Source organism: Branchiostoma belcheri, unplaced genomic scaffold (genome assembly GCF_001625305.1).
Source record: "Branchiostoma belcheri isolate BF01 breed outbred unplaced genomic scaffold, Haploidv18h27 scaffold387, whole genome shotgun sequence".
Taxonomy (NCBI): Eukaryota; Metazoa; Chordata; class Leptocardii; order Amphioxiformes; family Branchiostomatidae; genus Branchiostoma; species Branchiostoma belcheri.
This window is the reverse complement of record NW_017804006.1, coordinates 50,805-77,300: the sequence shown is the minus strand read 5'-3', so window position 1 is coordinate 77,300 and position 26,496 is coordinate 50,805. Positions and strand designations below refer to the sequence as shown.

The following is a 26,496-nucleotide window of genomic DNA, read 5'->3' as shown; positions in this document are numbered from 1 at the left end:
ATATATATATATATATATATATATATATATATATATATATATATATATATATATATATATATATATATATATATATATATATATATATATATAACCTACATATATATATATATATATATATATATATATATAATATTAAAATATACATAGATAATATTTATAACTGTACATAAATATTTCAGTTATGAATAAATTAACTCATAGTTATGAATATATCAATATAATCGATTGTATGTCGTTAATTAGCTCATTAGCTACATTCCTGCATGCATCTGCATATCCTTAACATAAATCTGCATACTCTTTAACATAATGACGGTGACCTCTGACCTGCTCCGCCTTGCTCCGCCTGAATAATATGAATCAGCGTGTCGACTATATACTACTTATGTGTCATGTGTATTATGTGATTGTAAGTAAACCCTGCATCAATTCAGCGCTATAAAAGGCTGCGTCTGACCAGTAAACCATTTATATGATCAACTGATACAATTCTTGTAAAGGAAGACCTCATCAATAAGAAACATTTATAATTCGTAAGTCCAGTCTTTTGTCTGCTACACTAGTGATTTGGAATGAGTCACCAACTCACTTGTAGAATCGGACCATCGCACACTATTCTTTTTCATGGTGGGTCCCGTGCGTGAGGTGTGGGTCTCCCCAAACACGCGACCTCCTCTAACCTAAGCTCAAGTTACTCATTTTCAGCTGAGTGAAGTTAGGAAAGTCTGTAAAACGCATTTCCCAAGGGTATAACATCAGGGCAGGTCAGGGGATCGAATCCCGGACCTCTTGGCTCCAAGCTAAACGATATATAGACTGGTTTATTGTTGATAAACAAATAAATCCCAAGACCCACTGGCAGCCGAGATGCATTCGGCTGAATTGTTGGGTCTGGTTACAAAGTACAACATTATTACGATTACAAATGGGCTTTACAGCTGTTTGCACACATAGGGATGAAATTTAACAATTGTTTAAAATCTTAAATATACCATACTGTTATTACAAATATTGAAATATCTTAAAAGAGTAATTTATCGAAAGGTTCTTAAAAACGTTATAGTAAAGATGAAATTTGATAGGTCCTCATTGCTACGAGTATTCAAATTTTGCAGAATCTTAACAGTTAAGGCGGGAAAGGTTTTAAACCTGTGAGTCAAGAGTTCAACAGTTTCAGCATATGGCTGGGACGGGACTGTTCAGGAAGCGTTTGGTCCCAATAGGTAGCTGGTAGCGACGGGTTTGTCGCCTTTGGTGTTTCTGCTTTCGTGTTGGGGGTAGCCAGGAGGAGAAGCGCGAAGATTTGCTGACTTTGAGGGCAAAGTCCATGCACAAGTCCTGTCTGCGCTCGGAAAGAGGGCACAAGATCTGTGGCATGTCAGGACTCGAACTCGGGACCTCTTGGTTCCGAGTACGCTGCCGCTACGCCACACGACCCCACGATGATGCTATATCGTAGCACTTCGTGATGATGTTTTTGTTTTTCACATGGATCCAGCAGGTATGGGACTTTTCTTCTCCTCATGGGCACCTGATGCCGCACCTGGATCCACCTGGTAGGCAGGTGGCACCTGCTGGGAGGGGTAGAACACCTGCACAGGTGCACCTGCAGCACCTGGGTTCTGCGCAACGAACATCTGCGGCTGGCTCCCCTGGACACCTGTGGAAAATACATTTAAGTTTTATTTTTCTTTGGACAAAGATAAAGATTATCACCTGATATATATTTTATTCAAATTTATGCTTATTTGCATATCAGTGAGATACTACTACTATCAGCAGTAGTACAGTCAAACCTGTCCAAGCCGGCCACCCAGGGGACCAAAGAAACGTGGTCACCTTGGACAGGTGGTCTCCTTGAAGATGGTCGCCTTACAACATGACTGAGACATGAATGGTCGAGATGTTTTAATGTCAAATGCTGTAAGCATCTTCAGTTCTGTGGTGAACGCATGTGGGGAGGGTGGCACATGGAACAATTTACCTCAAACAAAAACATCCAGCAGGGCAAACTGGCTGGTTTCTTCATGATTTCTCATTAGTTATCATCAATAATCAATGTGATCAAAAATGATGTGGTCACCATGGGCAGGTATCAGGCTTTGAGCGGACCCAACTCAGGGCGGTCGTGGTCGCGTTGGCCAGGTGGTCACCTTGGACAGGTCGCTTAACACTTGCGTCGATGGGGAAATTTTTTTTGGACCGAGAAAAAGCGGTCACCATGGCCAGGTGGCCTGCTTGAAGAGGTGCTCACCTTGGCTGGTTTGACTGTAACTCATTGACAGTATGTAAATAGTACCAATATGACAAAGCTAGTTTCCCAGCCTCCATAGCATGCCAACAACTGGGGGTTTGGGGGGGTCTTCAAGGTCTTTGGGATCTTTTATGTGCTATTTTCTGATTGTATATAGACAACATAGCTGGCCTGGTTGAATTACCCCCGTTTTTAGAACTGGGCTGATCAGAAAACAGCCGAAGACCACCAAACCCCCAGTTCTATAAGCCTGCTATGGAGGCTATAAGAGGTGGTCACCTTGGCAGGTTTGACTGTACCTCATTGACAGCATGTACAACGTACCAATATGACAAAGCTAGTTACCAACCTGGAGTGCCCTGCATGACCACAATGTTTCCTTGTGCTCCTCCCAGAACTGGCCCTGCAGTATAGATCACTGTCTGAAAAACAAACAAACAAATAAACAAACAAACACGTCAGGGAGAAGACTGTAAACATGTACATGAAACAAAAAATGGAAATGCTGGGTTCCGTAGAATTGTTGATACATCCTTTTGCTGACCAATTCTACAAAACACCCATCCACTGGAGGCCTACACTCCTGAGGCTAGTTATATTTCAGTCCATACCATGGTATGGATGAAATATATTGTGTTCCTTCATGTTTCTCCTTCTCCTTCTCCTCCTCCTCCTCCTCCTTCTCTTCCTGCCACTCGTTCAGAGGGATTCAACTCCGCCATCATTCAGCCAAATGACCTGAAATTTGGCATGAAGGTAGAGTGGGCAAATACCCCCAGACCTTTTTTTTTCATTTTTTTGAAACATGCCTTTGAAAATTTTTTATGAAGGTTTTTTGGGGCATTTTTCGACAAAAAATGGATTTTTGGATCCTGAGCCCTGGTATTACAACCAAATGATATGACATTCGGTATAAGGGTACCTTGAACATGTGTCTACAGAATAGCAGTCATGTATTTGGCATACACCACTTCCAAATGACTCATTTGGGGGACTTTAATGGCTATTTTCAGCAAAAAAAGGGCCAAAAGTGCTATACCCGTTCCATGTTCTATCTAAAGAATGGCCGGTTCCATCCCAGTCGAACCGCAGGTCACCGTAGAACGCGTTATTCTCTAAGATACGGCGTTTGCCGGGTCACGATTTGACCCCGTTGCATGGGTGTAAACAACTGCCTATAGTGTAACAATAATACCTCAGACTTACATAATGTTTATACTTTTTCATATCTGCAGGATTTGCCGTGTACAACCATGTAGAACTTTCGTGCATTGCAAAATGACAGCGAGCGCTACGGCCTTCCAAACATTAGCAATTTTTGGTCCGTTTATTTGTGCTTGTCTTTTTTGCTGTTCGACTGGATCCCATTAGATAATACCACAGTGTGATAGCCCACTTCTTTACCTTTACATTGATGCCAAAGACCCCTGGTAAATTTTATGGCAAACGGGTTTGCCCCCCAAAAAACTGTGACGATGCGCACATCGCGGTGGTCAAATTTAGCCCAGTTGAGTTGTAAGCTTCATGTACTGACACACACCATCCTGAGTTTCCGCTACATTTTGATACATTTCGCGTAATGTCATAAGATTCGTTTCTTGGTATGAGAAACTGTTTGAATGTGGCTACCACATGCAATATAATACGTGATATGATAACATTCAATTATATACAAAAAGAGGAATTTAATACAAGGTTCTGACCATTCAAAAATCGTCAAATTTGAAGTCAATCGGTTTCGAACTCCTGCGTTCGATCCATGGAACCAAGGCAGCCCGTTCCATTTTTCCCGCCGCCAACAATGTTGCAACTTTCAACCGCTGTTTGCGAAAGTTCATAAAAAGAAGGAATCAATTTTTTCATCACAAACAGACTTTCTGAAACCCATTCCAAGTCAGACTTATATCATGAAGACGCTAGAGAAAGTGGGATTCATGTGCAACTATACAAATGTCAGTACATATGCCCGATGGTTGTATATTTACAGTAACAGGTCATAGTGTCCGATATCTCCTTCAAAAATTAGGTCATGAAAAATCAACCTGTTGTTGTATTTGTTCATGCCCAAATTCCTTCTCTTCTGTTTTCACCCGTAAAGTGGGTATCGTTTTGAAGCTTACTATTTGGCCGATATTCTTTCACTTTCATTTTTGTTCTATATAACTTTTAACAGAACATTTTTGAAGGCAAAGAAACTGTAAAGAAATTACACTTTTTCTCAAGGTCGAGCTGCAATACACCTTGTGCAACTTCAAAACTAAGTACACAGGTGTCAAGCCAACATAACTATATTTCAGCCATATCTTACATTACAGATGTATTGGTTAGAACTTGTTGCAAAAGCTTGCGATTCGAGCAAAAATCGTTGAGAATTCGACTAAATGAGCCCAACTTACTATCGGTTATTATATTGTAACAACTACAGGATCCCAAAAGAAACAACACACGATAGATGAGGGAGGGTCTATACTTTATTAAACAAAACACCAAATCGACAATGAAATAGGGCAAACGGGTTTGCCCCCAAAAAAACTAAAGGGTACCTATCTCGAGTGGAATGATCTCCATCATACACGGTCAACTTTGAAACCTCGTTTCTCCAACAAACACCACCGGTAATGTACATCTACGACATTAAGCGTGACGCCGGCTCTTCTTACATCTCACGTTAACGTATGACAAGGAAACACGCAAAGCGGAGTTACAAGCGAAACAGTAAACAGTAGCAAACTCTCGCGGATTCTCGCGGATCACATTACCTTGAAAAAGAAGCGCGAGATTTAAACGAGATCTTAGAGAGAGCTGCGCAGAACCGATGCGCACAGCCGTCAGCGGTTCGACTGATCCATGGAACACGTGTTCCATTGCGGGTCACCTGAGGTCACATTGCACCTAAGTGGTGCGTAATGACCCACACATTCAATTTTATGTGCCTAAGACCTTCAAAATGTATCAAATCTCATCATTGTTAGTTTTTGCATACCTGTAATAAGATTAGTAAAGCTTTCGAGATTCAAAGTACTTGTTGTTGCATCTTTGTTCTCATATAGCTACTATTTAATTCATTTATTTGAGAACCTTTGCCAGTTTTGCACTGGGGTAAGTTTGGAATAGTCCACTTTTGCGTGGGAGGGTGATGGACTGAAATATGCTGTATTTGCTCCCAAGCAAATGTCGGCCTTTCTAGTTAGAAACTCGTTTTGTATCCAAAACAAGGCCCTCATAGTACAAACCAAAAACTATATCAATCAATCAAGTGAGTTATTGGTAAAACAAGGACTTTGCAGTCACAGGCTGAATTACATCCTGTTGTACAATTAATTCATTTTAAAATTTTAAAACTACTCAAACTATACTCTGTAGTTTCAAAACCTAATGTCTAAGCTTCATCGATGTAAAGTTATGTTCCACAGTGTTCCATCTGCATTACCCACCTGTGCCGCAGGGCGGCGCATCGTGCACAGTCCACAGCAGCTGAGAATGGAGACCACAAACCCCAGGATGAGCTCCAGCACGGCCAGGAAGATGTTAGCCGCATGGAGGCCGATGGCAGCCGGTCTACAGTCGTACGTCTTGTAGTGCCTACAGGGAAAATTTCAAGTCGTACTTGTCATAATATCCAGTCACTAGAAGGGCAACATTTGCAAAGCGAGTACTAAGTACTTGCCCGAACCGACTTTTCACTTGCCCAATGCACAATATATATGACATATTTCATGCATTTTTACCTCAAGGATTTTTTTCAGTACGAAAAGGACTGCCCAAAACAATACTTCTCCTACTCTGTCCAGACACACACAAACCTACAACTCAGCCACCCAAAACAATACTTCTACTCTGTCCAGACACACACATACAACTCAGCCACCCAAAACAGTACTTCTGCTACTCTGTCCACACACACACACACACACACACACACACACAAACAACACAAACAACACATACAACTCAGCCACCCAAAACAATACTTCGCCCACTCAGACACACACACAAACCTACAACTCAGCCACCCAAAACAATACTTCTCCTACTCTGTCCAGACACACACACAAACATACAAATCAGCCACCCAAAACAATACTTCTGTCCCCCAGTAGTAACAGTTACTAGTATTAAATAATTACCTCCAGGTAGGGATGTATCCCTGCGCGGACGGGTTATGTGGGAGACGAAGCATTTTACGTTCGCAGCCGTTTCTCGCGTTTGGGTGGACGGATATGTCTGGGACTTGGTATACGTTTTGCTATTGGGCTGTAGATGATGCACGTTGTTTTGTTTTTTTAGTATGTGTGTTTTAATGCGTGAAAATGATGCGTTTTGACAGCGTATGGACACCCCTTGTGTGTGAAAGTGGTTTTGTCTTTTGATTTTCGGCGTGTATTATGTATCGTAGGTGTCGTCCACATTTGGTAAAAGGGGGTGTCAGGTATCGAGGAAAGAAATATTATCGCAGTTGTATGTCGCGTTGGGGTAGATGGGACTCGGTGTATCTTCTGTTAATGGACTGTAGATGGTGCAGTTTTTTTTGGTTTTATTGTGTATGTGTTTTGGGGCGTAAGATTATTTTGTATTTCGTGTCTCGGACACCCCTTAGAGTGTGAAAATGGTCGCGCGGGTCGCCGGGCTGGCTGCCAGCAGCCAACTTCCGGGTGGGCCAATGGGTCAGGGGTCAACGCCCTCTTGCGCAATCTTGGATGTTTTCGGCGTATATTACGACTTCTTAACTTACAAATACCGTGGTATACTGTCTCAGACGTTCTCGACATGTATTTTTACCGTGGGTACATGGTATGGGCTGCAGATGAAAATGTTGACCTGTATTAACACAACCAGGAACGCTAAATCTAACACATAAAATTCAACACCATCAACTATACATAACAAACAACATGGAAAAATATACAATAAAAAGCCCGGAGGTATAAAATCTCAGATTTTACTTGTTATCATTAATTTTTCTTACCAGACCTCCGGCTCGTCGTACCGGCCCGGGTTGCTCTCATACCGTGCCTGAGCGAAGTAGCAACCATCCCAATCGTACTGCTCACAACCGCTCATGAAATGATTTAGCACGATGCCCAGAGCTACTATGTCTTCGTATACTTATCATTAACTAAGTGATTATCTGTTTAAAGTTAAAACTTTTGGTCCAACACAAAAAGTTCTCTCACCTAAAGCTTTCAACCAGTCACTATTGTCTTCCTCAGTAGACTGACCCAGTGAAGCTTGTCACGTCATCTACCAGATACCTTTGACCCAGTGCTGACGTCACACCTCAAAGAAGCCACGTGACAAGCTTCATTGGGTCAGTCTACTGAGGAAGACCAGAGTGACTAGTCCAAAGCTCTAGGTGAGAAAACTATTGTTGGACCAAAGGTTTTAACTTTAAACATGTAACTACCAACACAGATGAACTTTCATGATAGAAGTAATTATCATTAACGTACCAGACCTCCGGCTCGTTGTACAAATCCGGGTTGCTCTCGTGAAGTGCCTGCGCGGCGTAGTAAGCATCCCAGTCGTACTGCTCACAGTTATGCACATAATAATTCAGCACAATGCCCAGAGCCGCGATGGCGATGCAGCAAACACACGCCAGGATCACGAATATGCCTACCACCATGAACGCTACAATCTGTGGAGGGAATTTTTTTTTATTTTTTTAAATCAAGCAATACATACACTGAACTATCCATTACAGAATAATTCAAATCATAACAAATTTTAACAATTGTCACCGGACCCCCCCCCCCATGCAGGCCCCCTTAAACAAGTCATGGGGTGTTGAATCCTGGATAGTCCATGTGTATCCAGATTGTTGAATAAAGACAACAATCTGTGGATGGGAAATAAGTGACAATGTGTTGTATCGATCCAGAACCGTGCTTTATCCGGAAACATATACTAGTATCACGAAGTAACAGTAGTATTAATACAATAATCACTATTCTATTCTATGTTGTATTATATTAATTGTTTATACTCACCAGGCATTTATTTGTTGGTTTCTTAGCACTGAAAATACCTAGAATTCCTGTCGTAAGCACCTGCGGACACACAAAAAAAGAAGTCATTGAAGTTGAAAGGTCAAGGTTAAAGGTTTGGGTCAAGGTTCAGATTAAAGGTTAGAGAGAGGGGGAAATGATACTATCCCATCATCCTTTGCAATACACATTCCACAACACGTGTCCCAGATGGCTGACTGTTAGCACCAAAAAGCACCCATGGGAAACAGAAGAAAATTGCATTTGTTGATGATTATTACATAAATCATATCAAATATAATATTTTCTTCTGTTTCCCATGGGTGCTTTTTGGTGCATTTGGGGTTTTCTGATGCACAAGATGTATAATGTCACCAATCAACAGAGTTTGTAGACAAGCACTTTAGTTTGGTGAAGTTTGAGCACCATTTTTGAAGCAAATGTTTGCATAAATGTTTATGACACAATGTAAGAAGTTGTACATAAGTTACAAAAGTCAGATAGCCTCATACACTACTTGAGTCCTTTGATAATTCAAAGAACCAAAAATTACTGGTCAAATTGTTGCCATTGCTGCACTTTTAAAGGAAACATGACAAGACTATATGCCTGGTGCTGACAGTCAGCCATCTGGGACACGTGTTGTGGAATGTGTATTGCAAAGGATGATGGGATAGTATCATTCCCCCCTCCCCCTGAAGAGAGCCAACAAACAGCAGCTCCAGGCAGAGCATCGATGTGAATGTCAATGTTCAAATGTCCACCGTACATTTTCTTTAGTACGGAGAAGTTGAAGGTCATGGTTAAAGGTCATGATTAAGGTTCAAATGCCTGTGCGTTTTCTCATGTGAAAAAGTTATAGGTTATAGGTCAAGGTTAAAGGTCAAGTTTATGGGTTAATTTAAATGTTAAAGTTAAAGGTTAAGTGAGGGTAAAGGTCAAGAATAATGAAGAGGTTGAAGGTCAAAGTTTGAGGTGAAGTTAGGTTTAAAAGGTCGGAGAGCCTGACCCACCAGCAGCCCGCTCCAGACAGGTGCGCTGACGTAGTGTCCCAGGGTGCCGACGTCATGGACGGCGAACGTGATGTCCGCAGCGACCCCTAGCGTGACGCTGAGGCATCCCAGGACGACCAGGGTCCAGCCCAGGCCCCGCACCGCGCGAGGTTCGTATGCCATGGGAACTGTGCGGTAAACAAACAAAGTACACGTCTATAGGAAGGCAATAAACATGCTCTGGGATCGTCCTACCAAAGTAAAAAAGTTAGGGCATCGTTCTTTTTGTCCTCGCTTTACGTATTCTTCCGAAAAAGGGCATGCGGGCCCCCTTTAAGCGAAAGGTCAGTGCTCAAGCTCCGGCGTTGGTGTTGTCAACTTGCCAGGCTCAGGCCAGTCAAGGGTTTCCAAGAAACCAACACAGAGGGGGAATCAAGTTGAGCTTTCCTGCATGTGTAAGGGGGCCCGCATGCCCTTTTGCGTCGAGCGTAGACGGGCCGCTCTTAACCCTTGTCCTGCTGTGCACAACATATGTCTAATTCAGGCGTATTTGGCGCATTTTGCGTAGAGCGAATTCACCGTTTTGATTGTACGTAATGCGTTGCGTAATTGAGTGGATTTGCAAGAAACAGGATCTAGGAGGAGCCAGTAGAAACAGATAAAAAACCCTCCTGGTCCCGGGCCGGGCTTACAATCCGCATTCTCCCACGGCTGAGCTATAGCCTGGGTACCATCCTACTTGTATACCGGGGCTCCCACACTCGCTTCCCAAAGGGAAGCGAGTGTGATAGCCCCGGTATACAAGTAGGATGGTACCCAGGCTATCGGGAGGCGGCTGGAAAGAGGAGAAATCGGCCAAATAGAGAGATTACATGTCGGGGAGTTGGTCTGCTGGAGAGAACCGTTTGCCGCATGCTATCTCTCTATTTAGCGGATTTTTACTCTTTCCAACCGCCTCCCGAAGCCTGGTAGAGGCTAATCCTTCTCCATTTTATACAGTTCTGTACACTTAAACAACTGTGGCACAGAAAACAAATTATTACCACCACATAAAGAAACCCCCACTCCGGCCCCTTTAACAAGACTGGGCCACTCACATCCAGTATAACGTTACATCGCCTGTTCTTATTAATCTACAAGCAGATCCCTCGTTGGCAAAAAGACAGTATCAGATAGGCCAGGCAGTATCCATTACTGGGTCGATCTGGAGAAGGTCGCCGGCCACTGACGGGGGTCAGGACAAAAAAAAAACGGCCATGTATAAAAAGCTGACGATCATTCCCCCACAACCTCTGCTTGGAGAGTATGTTCTTATCCTCTAAAGTAACTGTTCCGTCGCCAACAGACTTATCATTAGTAATACACAAATATATGATACTATCTAATTCCCATACGAACCTCTCACTGGTATTAAAGCGATGGGTCCGATCAGATGTGAAGTTCAGGCGGTAAACAAGCGTGGACAGGGCGCCTGGTTCTGACAGTGTCACACGCTGATCGACTCGTGGGTTGTTTTCGTTTCAGCCGGACGGGAAGTCGACGTCATTTCCGGGTGGGAGGGACTCCTTAGGTCCGACCTCTAGCTGGATGGGGTTCAAGTTTTCTCCGTAACTTGTCCGCTAGTAACCTTTGGGAAGTGGCTGCGTTTCAAGTCAGGTTGGTTTGTACGTGTCCAGAATGAATAAACAGGATAAAGACCTGGCATAAGACGATAATTTTGTGATGGTGGGTTCACCGTTCAGTCATATCAACATTGGGGACTCCTGCGGCAGACGTTGGGCGATTATAGAAAAGCGATAAGCTACTACGAACAGTTCATAGCGATGAAGGAAATCATCCACGGACACGACATGGCACATCCGAAAGTTGTCGAGACATTTAGTAACCTGGGAATGTGCTGGAGTGAACTCGGAGATGAAAAGAAAACAATCAGCTACTTTGAACAGTCGCTGAGAACGGCGAATACTATCCATGGAGACAACAAGGCACATCATGACATAGCCAAGCTACTTGAATTGCTGGGAGAATCTTGGAGAAAACGTGGAGATCAGAAGAAAGCAATCAGCCTACTACTTTGAACAGGCACTAGGAGTGGCGAAAACTGCATGTGAAGACAACACGCCAGATCCATACATTGCCTTGTTACTTCGAAACATAGGATTATGCTGGGATGAACTTGGCGATCAGAAAGAAGCAATCAAGTACTATGAACAGTCGCTGAGAACGGCGAAAACTATCTATGGGGACAAGAAGGCATATCATGACATAGCCAAGCCACTTGAATTGCTGGGAGCATCTTGGAGAAAACTTGGACTCAGAAGAAAGCGATCCGCTTCCGAAAGTTTGAACGGGCGCTAAGAGTGGCAACAACTGCATGTGGAGACAACACGGCCCCCCATACATTGCCTTTTTACTGCGAAACATCGATCATGCTGGAGTGAACTTTGCGATCAGAAAGAAGCAATCAGGCACTATGAACAGTCACTGACAATGGAGAAAGCCATCAATGGACCCAATACTGTAGACATAATTGTAGCACGGTTACTTACTGAGCTGGGTATCTCATGCAGTAAACTCAGAGATGACAGAAAGGCGATTCACCATCTCGAACAGTCCCTGTCAATGATGGAAACTATCTATGGACGAGACACGCCACATCAAGATGTTGTCAGGACACTTGACACACTGGGAACATCTTGGAGTAGATTGGATGGACGAAAATCTATCAGCTACTACGAACAGTCACTGGCGATGCAGCAAACCATCTATGGAGACGACAAGGCAACTCCGGAAAGTGCAGGGACGCTTTATAACCTGGGGCTGTCCTGGAGTGAACTCGGTGACAACAAGAAAGCAATCAGCTACTTCGAGCGGTCATGCTCAACTATGCGCAAAACACGTGCTCTACAAGGCAACAATAAGAAACACTCATACATTGTTGCCTTGTCACTTTTAGAGTTGGGATCCTCTTGGAGTAAGGTCGGAGATCAGGAAAGAGCAATTCGGTTCTTGGAACAGTCACTGGCGATGATGAAAACAGTCTATGGAGACAACAAAGCACATATGGACATTGCCAAGATACTCCTCAAATTAGGGTTGGCATGGGGTAAACATGGTTATCAAGAAAAGGCTATGGAGTTCTTCGAGCAATCACGGAGTATGTCTTATCATGCTAGTGGCACTCTACAGTTCTGAGTCGGTGTCCAAAAACTCCTTTGAGGGGGAGATGAAAAGAGCCTCTGTGTAAAAGTGTTCAGTTACAGAATCCCACAAAGCCAAGTGTTTCACCTACCTTCTAAATGCGATAAGTATGAAATTATCAGCAGTTATAATAATTATGAAACAAGAGTTCCACGATCTCATACCTTCGCCAAATGATGTTAACCACTTTGGTTGACGAATTATACAATTCTAATCATTGATTACGCAAATAAAAGCCTCATTTGCATGAATTATATCAATTAATCATATTCTCCACCCAATGACAGCCTTTTAAGAAAAAGCACTTTCTCATGAATTATGCAGATGAGGTAATGATTTGAATGATCTATGTTTATTGATGTTCACCTTCACTTAACGTTCAAATGTAGCAAGTATGAAATTCCTAGCAGTTACAACTATGAAATTATAACAATTTTCCATTAATTATGCACATTAGGTCTTCATTTACATAATATGTATCCTCAGATCAAATTTTCTCGTTCTCAATTTCAGGTCACGAGTGCTTCATAGCCGTATTATCGAAAAAAACAACAACATATTTATAGAATTTCCTCACCAATTATGCAAATTAGCTCCTGATTTGCATAATTTTCATCTAATTATGTCAAGCATCAAAAATCATGACAATCTGTCAACCGGTTCTTGAGCTATCCTCCTTTGGAGATTTAAAAAAGACGCTCCTGGGGTTCCAGAACAAGTCACTTCTTCCTTAGCCCAAGAGCTATATCTACCATCCAAAATTGGTGGCCCTATAGCTAGCTTGTACAGATCATGAGATAACAAAACCGGAAGTTCTGCTGCAGTACCAACAAAAGTCACCAGGGGCCCCAAAATTTAATCATTTCTAGATCTTATCAAGATCTACTTACCTATCAAGTTTCATGACAATGCATATAAAGCTACTTGTGTTATGCTGTTCACAAACAAACAAACAAACAAACAAACAGACAGACGGACAAACGATACTAAAAACATAACCTTCTCGGCGAAGGTAATATTTGCACCAGTTTGCGTACTATTGGCTATGATTGCTCAACCATGAAGAATACTAGTCTGTTTCTATTCACTCTACAGTTTGGCCGACAAAATAAACTACTTTTGCTACTCTCCAAGAATAGGTTTATGCTTATGATCGATTATTTTTTTATGTGCTTGGGCTTTCTTTTTCGCACTGGTATTTTTTTTTTCGCCAGCCGTATATTCTCAATAATAATGAATGAATGGCATTTATTGTACATTTATGCTTGCAAAGCGCCCCGACCGATACACACTGATCGTGAAGGAACTGCCAATACATTCCAGTAAAATGAGTTATCGTATATAGGAACTGACTGTACTAGGAAATGGAATTATCTTTCCTTTAGTTGCTTATCAATTGCTTATTTTCATGTCGCCGGTAAAAAAAATACAAAATTTAATGAAAAAAAAGCAAAGACGAGTATAAATATTGGATTAAAAACTGAGATAAATAAAGGATGTAATATTAATGCACAGTAACAATATAGCTATAAAGTGCTATATATCATGGCTAGAATTAGAGACTCAATGAGAGACCTATCTTTTACAATTCCAGTTTATTGCTTTGTGGTTGCATTGTATTGTTACATTATAGTATATTCGCATTGTGTTCTTGTATTGTATTGTTGCTTTGCGTTATATTGTTACACAATATGTTACTTTATATTTTGATATTAGATGCATTTTCTTTTTTGCTAAACAGACGCCTACGGTACATACGAATCGAAGCAACATAAAACGATTACGTGTTCGTTTGATAGCTTGATGAGTCCCGCCTGCGAGAAGTTTCTTTCATGTTTGCAAATCAAGCAATCTGCTTGCTTTACTTTAATCCTTGCTTTTAATTTCGTTCAAAAACTACTTTGAGTCTCGCTCCGCGCACAAACAAGTTATTGTTACTGAGCACCTGTCTGGTGTAGGACTTGTTTTTTCTAGTCCAGAAACCTGACAAGTGGCAGCATGAAGAGAGGGCAGCAGCAGCCCCAGACTGGCGACACAGACGGTAGCGTGTTTTTGCTTTATTTTCCGTAACGCACGGCTTTCCTGGACACAGCTGTTAATGGCTGTCCACTTTAGACATTCATATATTTTCGTGAGAGAGGCACTGATGACAGCGATACGGGAGACAGCGGGAACACTGTGTAAAGAGATTCTACGACAGCGTAGACACACTGTGGTCAAATTTTCTGCCGACAATTCCGCAGAAAATTTGACGATTGTTCTTCTATTTGGTGCCCTGGATCACGTAATCTGATTAGAGTTGTAGCAGGCATCCAACGTCGGGCAACCAGGTATATACTTGGCGTAGTTCCTGAACATCTCGACTATAAATCCAGATTGTCTTCTCTTGGTATGTTACCACTCACATTCAGGAGAGAAGCGGCCGACGTCGTACTCTTTGTTAAGTCTATGGCAAACTTGTGCGACTCAGATATGTTGAAATATGTTTCTTTTTCTTTGAGAAGCACGAGAAGCGCAAGATCTCACATGTTAACACCTCTCAGAACTAAAACACAATTGTTTGCTATGTCGTACTTCCCAACATATTTATGTATATGGAACAGTTTGGATGTCAGTCTGAGAACGTTGGGTGTAAATGTCTCTCAGCCACAACACTTAAATACCTTCAAAAGACAGTTGATAAAACATTTACATAACAGATTAGATGCGGTCTATGATACGGATGCTGCATGTAGCTGGATATCGTTCTGCAGATGTACGACCTGTATGGCCACAAGGCCGCGATAACTGCCCTATAGCTGTCACTATATTGTTATATATCTTAATATGTTATAGTATGTTGTCAGCTAAATTGTCTATTTTTGTATCATTACTGTTTTATTATGTATTTTGTATGTGGAGAGACAACTGGCAGAGGTGCAAATATGCACCTGTTTTGTCTCTCCTCCATGCTACTTGCTGTTGCATTGGAAAGTCTTATAAATAAAAAATAGATATATAAATAAATAAATATTTTTTTTACTTACATTGCATTCTCTCAACACAAAGAATATAGCGACAAATAAAAGTGAATACTTGTAATTCGAATTTGTGCATATTATAAAACGTACAATACCTTTTTAATGACAAGAGGAAGTTGCAGTACTTAAATGTTGACCACAGTCATGCAGTCAGTAAGGTTGCCTGCGAGTCTGTTGTTTAGTGTATACTGTACTGTATATACTGTTATATGCTCCGAATAAACCATGCCTTCATTTTGTAATTTTCTCCAGGCGCTACACCCACGCAGCAGCCTCAGGCTGATCATGATTGGCAGTCCGTTGCAGACGTCGCTGCGAAGGTATCAAACCCTTTGTACGTCTCCAGATCAGGTAAAAAATATCATCTTTTACAAAATTATTCTGTTGCTTTTATTTCATGCCTTCTTTCCTCTAGATGGTAAAAAATAATAAATAATAAATAATGATAATAATTGTGACCCTTGTTTTCTATTATTACATGATTTCGTTCATTTTACAATAAAATGCATGGAGGCGTCATCTGCTGTTCTCCTGACGCTGAATTGTGTATTTTAGGCGTCTTATTACAAGTACATAACAACTAATCAAAAACATGTATACAGCTACAAAAGGTAAAAGAATGCAGAAATATTCTTATGACTCTCAGGCTGTAATAGTTGGTTAAATTACACTGGGATGTTTTAACAAGTGTATTTGTTCAACAGATGAGTAAAGCTTGGAATAGGGCTCGTATCTTAGCGGTTTGATCTGCCAAAGCTGTTGGGCACTTTGCATAATTGGAATGTTACGCATGAAAGAACAAGACATCAAAACACAGATGAGTCTGCCCCCTAACATTAATGACATGTACACTAAAGCAGATCTGAGGTATGCGGTATACCTTTATACTTCACTACATACCATAGGTAGGCATGGCACACCAGTTTTCTCAATAAGCTAGGCGTTACTGAAAATGGTTTAGTCGTATAGACCAAATTCTACCGCTTTATAATGATTTTTCCATTTGAAGATACGACAGTAGAGATTTTCTAAAAATTTTTAAAGTTTACAACTTCAATGATTTGATTGAAAGATGCTTGACTATTGCCCCTATGGGATAACCCTTGTCAATTAAGGCAACAGGACAGACAAGAAATTTACAATTATTTACATACATTTTATTCTAACTCTCAAAATTTCCAAGCTACAGTTTTCAAATTTTCAAGAGTTTGAGATTAAGATCAGATACAAAATATTTCAAAGTGGCAAAAATACTGTTTCTTATGTTAATTAGGGCAACTTCCATTAATGAGGTCATTTCTAATCATTAGTGTCAAAAGTCTCTACATTGTGTAGATATACAGTAACTGTTGCAAGTTGTCAAGAAGAAAATACTCCCAGCTAACAAGGCAAAACTAACATCTGAATCACTTTAGGTCTGTTGTGTTCTTTCAGAAAATAATTTTTCATTACGTTCTGCTTAAAGATGAAATATACAAAATAGAAAGGCTGACATTTGCTTTGGAGCTAATTCAGCTTGGCTTCGCCATATGTCACGACTTGGCAGGGAAAGAAGGAGAATACAAGGGAAAATAATTCTTCACATTGATATGACTATAGTATGAAGTGACAACAGTTGGATAGCTATCCCTTACATTATTGGTAGGAATTTTTAATCGCATAATGGAAACTGTTGATTTTCAATTTAAAAAGAAGCGTTATGCCCCGCATTCCAATGCTGGAGCAGGAAAGCTTGACATACCTAACCAAAACACATACCTATCAAAATGCAGTGAATATTGTCAATATGGCATGGCTTTGTACAAGTGTTAATTGAATTAACCCAATCAAATCCGAACAGCCAATCAGCAAGGAGAATAGAGAAAAGCTGCATGCCTGTTCGTTGCTTGCTCTACATGCCATTCTTATGACTCATGCCCAAATATGGTAACACACTACTATAGTACATTTTCTATAACATAGCCAAAAAGCTCAAATGAAAGCCTGTATCACACAAAAAAACAAACGCCGGGGGATTTGTCCAGTCTACCTTGCCAAATTTCATGTTATTTGGCCCAAAAATGAAGGGGTTGAATCCATTTAAAGAAATGGCGGGAGGAGGAGAAGAAACGTGGGCAAAAACAATGTCATAATATGAAGCTAATGATCCGGATATGAATGCATATACATGTACATGCTGTGGAAACATTGCCTTAACTTTTCTCCTTACCTGATCTCAGCTGTACAAGGTTGTCACAACTATTACATCTACATACAAGCAGACAAGGAAACAGCCTGCTTGTCATAAATAATTGTGATTCCAAATATGCTAATTATTTTTTCCTACTAACTGTTTGTTTACAAATATGTTTATCATGTGTGATAACGATGAATGTTTATAAAATTCATTTGGGCACCATGGCTGTTATCAAATAAACAAACATGATGCTCGACACTGTAGGGATGAATTGCACTTTTCAAATAATAGAATGCTGTCTCTCTATATTGCAGGGAAATATCCATATTATTTCACAGATAAAGCGGTGAATTTTGATTAATGTAATTTTTTATTTATTCTCCCAGGGTTACATGTTGCCATGTTAGCGATTGTCAATGCTCCCTGCACTTATGGAACAAACCATATTCAGTAATATGATGAAAAGGAAAGGTAGAAACTAACTAAAGTACAATCATTGCATCATAATACATATAATAAAATGCTTCAAAATACTAGTAATATACTGCTATTATATGTAACGTTGTATTGTATTGTTGGATACGACTGAAGTGCATATTCGTCTCTTTTGCAAAACAGACGCCAAGGATGCGGACGTTAACAAGTGTTTGCGCTTTCGCAACAAGATTTGGTATATCATAGGCCTTGTGCTGATCATCATACCGTTGTCTTACTTTGCAGGTAAGATTCTTACATTGCTTTAGAAAATACACGCGCTATTTTACCTGCATCCCTGTATAGTTTCACCAGACTGGTAAGTCACTAAGTAAAGAGACTTTGTAGAGATTCAGCTTTTGAATAAAACACTTTGTGTAAAAAGAGTCTCTTTACTCCGTTTTACCCTCAATTTTTATAGAATCTAATTACAATGTTAATGTTAATTTCTTTTGGTGTCAAATGTGTGTTTTTGTTTTTGTATAAACCCTGTAAGACTAGCCAATTTTGGCTAAAGGTTATCGAAATGAAGACAAAGACAACTTGGAATGCTGAATACTTAAAAATTTACTGACAATTTCGAGAAAAATGTAACCCGTAATGTAAAGACATACCTTTTGGAAAACTCGTTTACATGCATTCTTACCTCTATAATCTTTGTGTAAGTAACCACTTACATTTTTCCGATATAGCCAAAATCACGGAAATGGAAAAGAAATTCGTGGAGGTTCAAAAACGGAACAACAAGACAGAGCTACGGGTAGCCGAACTGGAACGTTAGTAATCTATCACAGAACCTCCATCAACTGGATATGTAGTTTTAGTACTTGTGTGTGTGTGTGTTGTAATATGTACCTACACGTGTTAAGGAACATAAATGTATCGCACATCTAATGCTGTTTTTTTGTGCATATACAATTATATTATCTTATAAATTTTGAGACTGCTTGCGGCGTCCTGAGTCTATTCTCCGTGATCTCTTGTAAACTATTTCATAACTATTCCATACTAGCCACCCGCTCTTGTATTAGTTAGGTTAACCTTTTTACGTGTAGTTAGTACTACTAAATGTCATACAAGTGTTGTGCAATAAAGTTATCATTATAATTTATATTTTCAGAGATGTGCGTTTCACCCGTGCCTCCTGAAGAGAAGAGAACCATAGGCCCAGTTGGCACCGTGTCTTCTGGGCCTCCTGGGCCACCTGGGCCTACAGGACAGAAAGGGGCCATGGGGCCAGTTGGACCTGCGTCTGCCGGTCGTCCTGGGCCACCTGGCCCGCCGGGACTGAGGGGAGCCATGGGGCCACTTGGCCCTAAAGGAGAGGAAGGGGCCATGGGCCCAGTTGGCCCTGCATCTGTTGGGCCTCCTGGGCCAATTGGCCCTCCAGGACAGAGGGGGGCAATGGGCCCAGTTGGCCCAGGGTCTGCCGGGCCTCCTGGGCCACCTGGCCCTCCAGGACAGAAAGGGGGCATGGGCCCAGTTGGCCCAGGGTCTGCCGGGCCTCCTGGGCCACCTGGCGCTCCAGGACAAAAGGGGGCCATGGGCCCAGTTGGCCCTAGGTCTGCCGGGCCTACTGGGCCACCTGCTCCTCCAGGACAGAAAGGGGGCATGGGCCCAGTTGGCCCAGGGTCTGCCGGGCCTCCTGGGCCACCTGGCCCTCCGGGACAGAAGGGGACCATGGGCCCAGTTGGCCCAGGGCCAATCGGACGCCCGGGACAACAGGTCCTGGTACCGGCTGGGCCTCGGAGGTGGTGCGAGACTGGAGGTTTAGTATTCATTTTACTTTGACTTACTTTGAACAACTTTGAAAGGATATCACCTTAGCAATAGACTGTATGATGATTCATTCATCTATTGGTTACTTGCTTTTATCGTTGTACTTGTCTGATATCCAAAGAGAGGTCTAGGCATGTAAACACATACGAAAAACGTATTTCCCCCATGCAGATTGTCCCAAAGGTATCTGCTACAAGGTATTCAACACTCTTTGGAACTTCAGCAAAGCGACTGCGACCTGTCGTCGAGACGGCGGCACCCTCGTCATGCCTCGAGACGCTGAGACCAACGATTTACTGATTTCCCTGTACAAGGCCGCTATAAGCAGGGGGTCCGGATTCTGGCTCGGCCTCTCTCATGAGCGCGAGGAAGGAGTGTTTGAGTGGGCGGACGGCTCTCGCATTGGAGTGTACACCTTGTGGAGTCCTCACGAACCGAAGAAAGGCAACTTCGTCGACCATAAAGATTGCGTATTCTTGCGTCCTTTTGCACGTGGCACGTGGTCCACTGTGTCTTGCTCCAACCGGGCTCACTTCATTTGCCAAGTCAAGCCAGGTAACCGAAGCAAACATCGTTTCTATGATAATCAAGGCTAAACACTTCTTTGGAGAGTGATATTATACATTACATTGTTTTATATTGTTTTTGAGTGCATTGTATTATATTGCATTTGCAGTCATTAGCATAGTTTATTGTCCATAGCTATGTGAGAAAATATTGCTGTGCTCTTCCCTGCCAATGTGGTTTCAATTTGTGAGAAACAATAAAGAAACAATAAAGAAAGAATAGTTAACTATAATTACACTTGCAATTGAATGTTTTAACCATTATTGCCACGAGTACTGAAAGCATGTCGAGGACGTCCACATTTTACTGACGGTAACTTTGTTTCTGTTACAGTGTGTACCTAGGAGACATGGCCAAGCGCTCACTGACACTGCGGGCCGTTCTCCGATGATCCTGTACCGCTGCCCTCGTTATGACAACGAAAGGCATTACGTACATGCTGCTTAGGTCAGAGAGCACACACGACACCTAAAACGTAGCAGAGGAAAGTAGAGACACGGATATCGCCACCCTAGCCGGCATGAGAGAAGACCTTCCTGAAGCCGTAAACAAGCAGATGCCCTCTCACGGTACATCGAGAGTATGCACGCGCACCGATTCGATGTGTTCTCCTAGAGACATTCAGAATAGTCACACTGGTCACACTTGTAGGGTTTTTCTCCACTGTGCTTTCTCCTAGAGATACAATTTGACTCTGGACTGAACCATGAGCAATCCAGCACCAAGAGATCACGTCTAGCGAGATAGTAGACGTTAAACAAAGACAATAACAACAACATGATCCTCTGTAAAACTCAACAACTTGGACGTACCTACCAAGCCTGGACAATTGCAATTTGACTAGCAACCTATTAATACTAGTAGTAATACTAGAGTTCCACAATCTCATAGCTTCGCCAAATGATGTTAATCTTTATGACTGACAAAGTAAAGATTATTCCTCCTGATTATGCAAATAGGATCCTCATTTGCATGAATTATATCAGTTGATCATATTTTCCACCTAAAGACAGCCTTACTTTAACATAGAAAGCCATCCTATCATTTCCTCATAAATCATGCATATGAAGTCCTTAAGTTATGTTTTAATAATGATGTTCACCTTCACTTTCCTTTCAAATACCCCAAGTATGAAATTCCAGGCAGTTACAATTATGGAATTATAGCACTTTCTCATTAAATATGCAAATTAAGTGTTAATTTACATAATGAATATGTGCCTGTGTATCTCTGTGTTCTCAATTACATATGTCAAAAGATTGAATAGTCCTATAATGTAATGCGGCTGATTTATAGAATTTCCTCATAATCATGCAAATTACATCTAGATTTGCATAATTGTCGCATGATTATGTCAAGCGTCACTTAAACTACCTACATTCGCCCCATTCACATACCCACAATTCCTTGCGCGACGGACAACATCCGGTTTGGCGCCCGCCAACCCCGTCACAATTGAATGGGGCGGTCTCGCCACCAAATGGGTAAAGGCCGCCTGTAACCGCTCACACAATCACACCAAGCGCCGTGAAGAAGAAGTGGTTTAGATCGTGGAATTATGCCTGCCTCAAATAAAACTTTCTGAAATTCAGAGTTATCTTTTTTGTTTCGTTTTATGCTGTTCTTGGTAACATTTAATAGCTATTATCATAAAAGTAGTTTCTGGGTAAGACGTCTTAATTCCGATTTCAAATGACATGAAAATTAGTGTGGAGGTCCGAAACTTATCTTCATCATCAACATGACATTGTATACTTTTTGTATGTATATAGTTATACTATAAACGTTCATTTACATGGTAACCGTAGCTAGGCAACCATTTTACCCTTGGCAACCATTACCATAAAAGATATTTTGTGTCTCTATATCATTTTTATAGACTATTAAGATAGATATGTACAAGACGCCAAAGAGCGATAATCAGAACAATAGAACACATGTTCTAGGTTCTGCTCTAAATTCCGTTCCAGATCCTATTCGTTACAGATTTAAAAAATTTACCTGTTCTCACCTGACAGCGGATCATGTTTCTTCGCAGGTAAGTTCAATCTTTTAAAACATTTCTAACGTCTAATTATAGAGGCTGAATGCATAGAAAAGAGCGCCTTTTTGGTGTGGAAAAAAGGGTGTCAAAGGAGGGACGTTTTAATGCGTCGTGTACAATAGATAATTTAATGTTTATCTATTACATGTAATTTGATGCAGTGGTATAAGTTCTTTTATATGTTACGGTGCATGTGTATATGTGATGTTCCATTTGTACAATGATTTAAAACTTTCACTTTTCAAAGTTGTTTCGAATTCAGTGAGAAATGGATGTTGCAATAGCTGGCGGTAAACCTAACACAAGTTTTTTTGTGATTGACAAGGTTTATGATGTCAAAATTTTAAAATGTAGGAATCTTGTTTTTTGGGGTCCGCCTTGTTTTGCTTTCGCCCGCGCGCATTAGATTTGGAGTCTGCGGAGGATTTCAACCATAAGATTTACTTGCTGTGGCCTAACGTGTACGGTTTGGTTATAATCAAGCAAGTAATCTTTGATTGTTGGCTGTTTCAGGTAAAATGGAGAGAACGACAAACAAGTTGAAAACGTACACAGACATTTCAGGTCTTCCGATACAACGATTGAACAAAGAATGCAGAGCACACAATGTGAATACAAAATTGTCAAAATCTGCAAAGGTGAATCTGTTATGTCTAGCACTGGATATTTCAACAAGTGGGAAGAACAAGCCATACGATTTCGTGCCTAGACTGGACAACCACGGCCTGTCGTGTAACCAGTTAAGAGAATACTCCACCCTCACCCCCGCCTACTTAACAAAGTTGGACGCATGGAGCAAAGACCTTCAACATGTCCCCCCCATTGATGATACAATGGTGAAACAGTATCTGCTTAATAGCAGAGTTTTCAACAAGGAACAAGAAGTGAAATACAAAGTACAGAGGCCGTTCAAGATGAAGGACTTTGTTCACTCAATCAAAATCAATGTCAACCCTTCCGACACTTTCATTGCCGTCCAAGCACAGTGCAACTCTTCACAGTCAGGAGCCAGCGAGAGAGTTAAGGCACTGTACATCATCTTGGATAAAATCACCGGTCAGCCGTATGGGGCGTACTGCACCTGTGCAGTCGGGTAAGAAAGACAATTTTTACAACTAAGATTTGTTTTAATCTCCCTGCAGGAAAGTTATCTATATCGTTCTATACATGTACTGATATAACTTTATGACTTTCAGTCTCTATCAGTCCTGTGCTCACGTGGGGGCCACATTGTTCCAACTGGCAGACTTGGTTTCCATGGGATATACCCAGCTGCCGGACGACCCAACATGTACCGAGAAGCTGTGCGCGTGGACAGACCCTAAAGTTAATTTAGTAATTGTACGTATGGCAATGACATGTTACGTTTATTATTTTTAGAAATAGATGGATGCCCACGACTAATTTGATACCAAGTTTATGTATCTATGTTTATAACTGTTAAGTTCTAAGACCAACAAGTACGTCTTTTCTTTTTTCAGCTGCAGCTGTTCAGCCGAAGCTGTACACGGAGATTGAGTTCAGAAAAAAGCCCCAGAAAGTTCGGAGAACATCTGACACATACGGGGAAAAAGTTGCGAGGGTAGACGAATGCGACAGAGTGGAAGGGGCAGCAGTCCTGTGTCAGAAGCTGTTCAACGCGACTCAGCACATGAAACAGCATGTTGTTGCTACAAGCGTTCTCACATCTGGTTCCTCTGTGCTACGCTCCCCAGCCGTCAAAGTTTTGCCAACCCGTGTCGGTCCAGATTCGCACCTCCTGGTTCCAGCAAACTTTGAAACAGCAGTTTCCCAGCCTACCCCCTCGCTTACGCGCCTATCTCCGAAAACATGACCACAAGTGATTTCGTCAACTCTTGCAAAACAGACCAGAAGGAAAGAAGAGATGTGGAAATGATGACAAGAGGCCAGAATCAGAATGCTAAGTGGTACGCCATGCGGTCAGGGTCTTTAACCACGACAAAGTTCCATCGGATAGATAGGTTAATGACCGGTGGCAAGGCATCACCCAGTAGACTAGTCAGTGATTGTATGGGAGACAAGTACAAGAACCTAACAAAGCCTCCTCCACTACCAAATGCCAAGAGTATCAAATGGGGAGTAGCAAACGAGTCACTTGCCAGAAATGCATACTTCAACAAGGAGAAGACCAAACATTCCAAACCCTTCCTGTCATTAAATCATGTCATTGTTTACTGTCATGTATTTCAGTGAGTCATCAAATACAACATTACAAGACTACAGCTGAGAAGAACGGTATCAGCCATGCTGTACCCATCGCAAGTACAGAAACACAGCCCGGCCAGTGACAGCAGCAGTTACAATTTAAACACTTGCCTTTAAAAATTCACTGATTGTACTAGTATCTTAGTTTCAGTATATCTAAATGAAATCAAAGATGCTCTCTTCTGTTGTGTTGTTTGTGTGCTCAGAAATGGAAGTGTCTGCATGTAGTTTCTGACGAAGGTTGACAATGGGCATCTGGAAATTTATCAAATAGGCACAAACACTGATGATCTGTTCTGTTATGTCTTGTTGAGAAATCTTAATAGTAGAGCTAAGAATATGAAAAGTACGAATGCGCTGTATAATTCTCTCTATGTGTATCCGTGCACTAGAGATACATTCAGAACTAGCAGCCTCTTGGGCTGAAAACTGTGACCTACCACGACCCTTATAGTCAGGTACAATGAGCTGTACCCCCCTGCTCTGAAGTTCTTTAGAAACATTGAATCCTTTGTCAGCAATGATTACAGACTTTGGTGGTAGCTGGTTAATAAATGCTGCACTTGTTAGGGTTATGTGTTTATCACTCGCACGCCTTGGAGACAAAGTTAACTGTGAGGTTGGGTGACATGCCTACCATAAACTTAATCGTGTCTCTGTTTTTATAGTTAGAGTAAGTCTCCTTTCTCGCTTGCAGCGTTCCTGCCATTTCCACCTGCAGTTCTGTACAATCGATGACTGACACAAGTCGATCATACCGTCTGAAGCACTCAGGGATTCTGAAATAAATGAAAATTATTGATAATGGAGTTGTAAGGTAGAGAAATAATGACGACATGTGCTATGTGTTGCTTAAACTAAATGACACCTTGCTAATGTTAATGAAAACAATGTCAGTTTGTAAAAGACACAACAGCTTCAGCTTCCACATATGTTAATACATGTATATACTGAAGTTTTAGTCTGATGTTACATTGACTACTACTATCAGTCAGAACATCCTTCATAGTATATTAGTTAAAATCCAAGTGTATTCAGGTAGAACAAGAATTCCATGATCTCATACCACCTACCAACTTTCATGGCAATCCATCAAAAGCTTCTTGAGTTATTGTGCTAAATCACATACACACACGTACACACACACACACACACACACACACACACACACACACACACACACACACACACAAATGCTACTGAAAACAAAACCTTCTTGGCGAAGGTATTAAAGCTCTGTGGTGGACACAGTAATGTTCAAAGTCAGAAGTAACTCTTACGTTTCTGGTTTATCCCAACTGGTTTCCATCTCGAACAGCAACCGAAGCTCTCTGTGGAGAAAAGTTCAACCATGTCGTGAATATCTTGGAAACTTGACTGGTACTTATGCCGAATCGGCCCGCGATTTGTTGGTTGAAATCCCCTGATTTTAATTTCACAAGTACTAAGAAGAACTCCTCTTCAAAAGATAATGATCTTTCTCTTCCACTCCTCTTGGTAGGTGTGCAGTCAGTTTCCTGACCTCGCCAGTACTTTAGGTGACCTTTACATATTTTCTTCAAATAGTCACTGACTGCAGAAAATACTGCAAAGTTTGGTAAGTTCGTGTACCTCTGGAAATCTTTATCACACTCTTTTACAGTGTCCAAACTAAATACTCTCTGCTTCAGCTGTGAATTTTCCTTTTCCAACTCCTGGATTTTCTTGTACAGTCTTGGCAATTCTTCATCATATATGGAAGGCTTCTCTTTACTGTTTCTACATAGTCATGTC

General features: G+C 41.3%; 2 protein-coding genes across 2 annotated transcripts; one reads left to right on the top strand and one right to left on the bottom strand.

The window, feature by feature from the left end:
* Positions 1 to 453: 453 nt before the first annotated feature.
* Positions 454 to 10,748, bottom strand: LOC109476656. Its single transcript, XM_019777657.1, has 7 exons — positions 10,635 to 10,748; positions 9,258 to 9,424; positions 8,248 to 8,307; positions 7,708 to 7,895; positions 5,692 to 5,839; positions 2,607 to 2,679; positions 454 to 1,663 (listed from the first exon to the last, which is right to left on the bottom strand). Exons 2-7 carry the CDS (start codon positions 9,417 to 9,419, stop codon positions 1,488 to 1,490), a joined length of 807 nt encoding a protein of 268 aa, XP_019633216.1. The 5' UTR covers positions 9,420 to 9,424; positions 10,635 to 10,748; the 3' UTR covers positions 454 to 1,487.
* An 8,065-nt stretch (positions 10,749 to 18,813) lies between these two features.
* On the top strand, positions 18,814 to 20,900 carry LOC109476654 (collagen alpha-1(I) chain-like). The gene is made up of 4 exons (XM_019777655.1): positions 18,814 to 18,883; positions 19,228 to 19,875; positions 20,058 to 20,356; positions 20,787 to 20,900. The coding sequence occupies exons 1-4, from the start codon at positions 18,814 to 18,816 to the stop codon at positions 20,898 to 20,900; spliced, it is 1,131 nt and encodes a 376-aa protein (XP_019633214.1).
* The last annotated feature ends 5,596 nt before the right edge of the window (positions 20,901 to 26,496 follow it).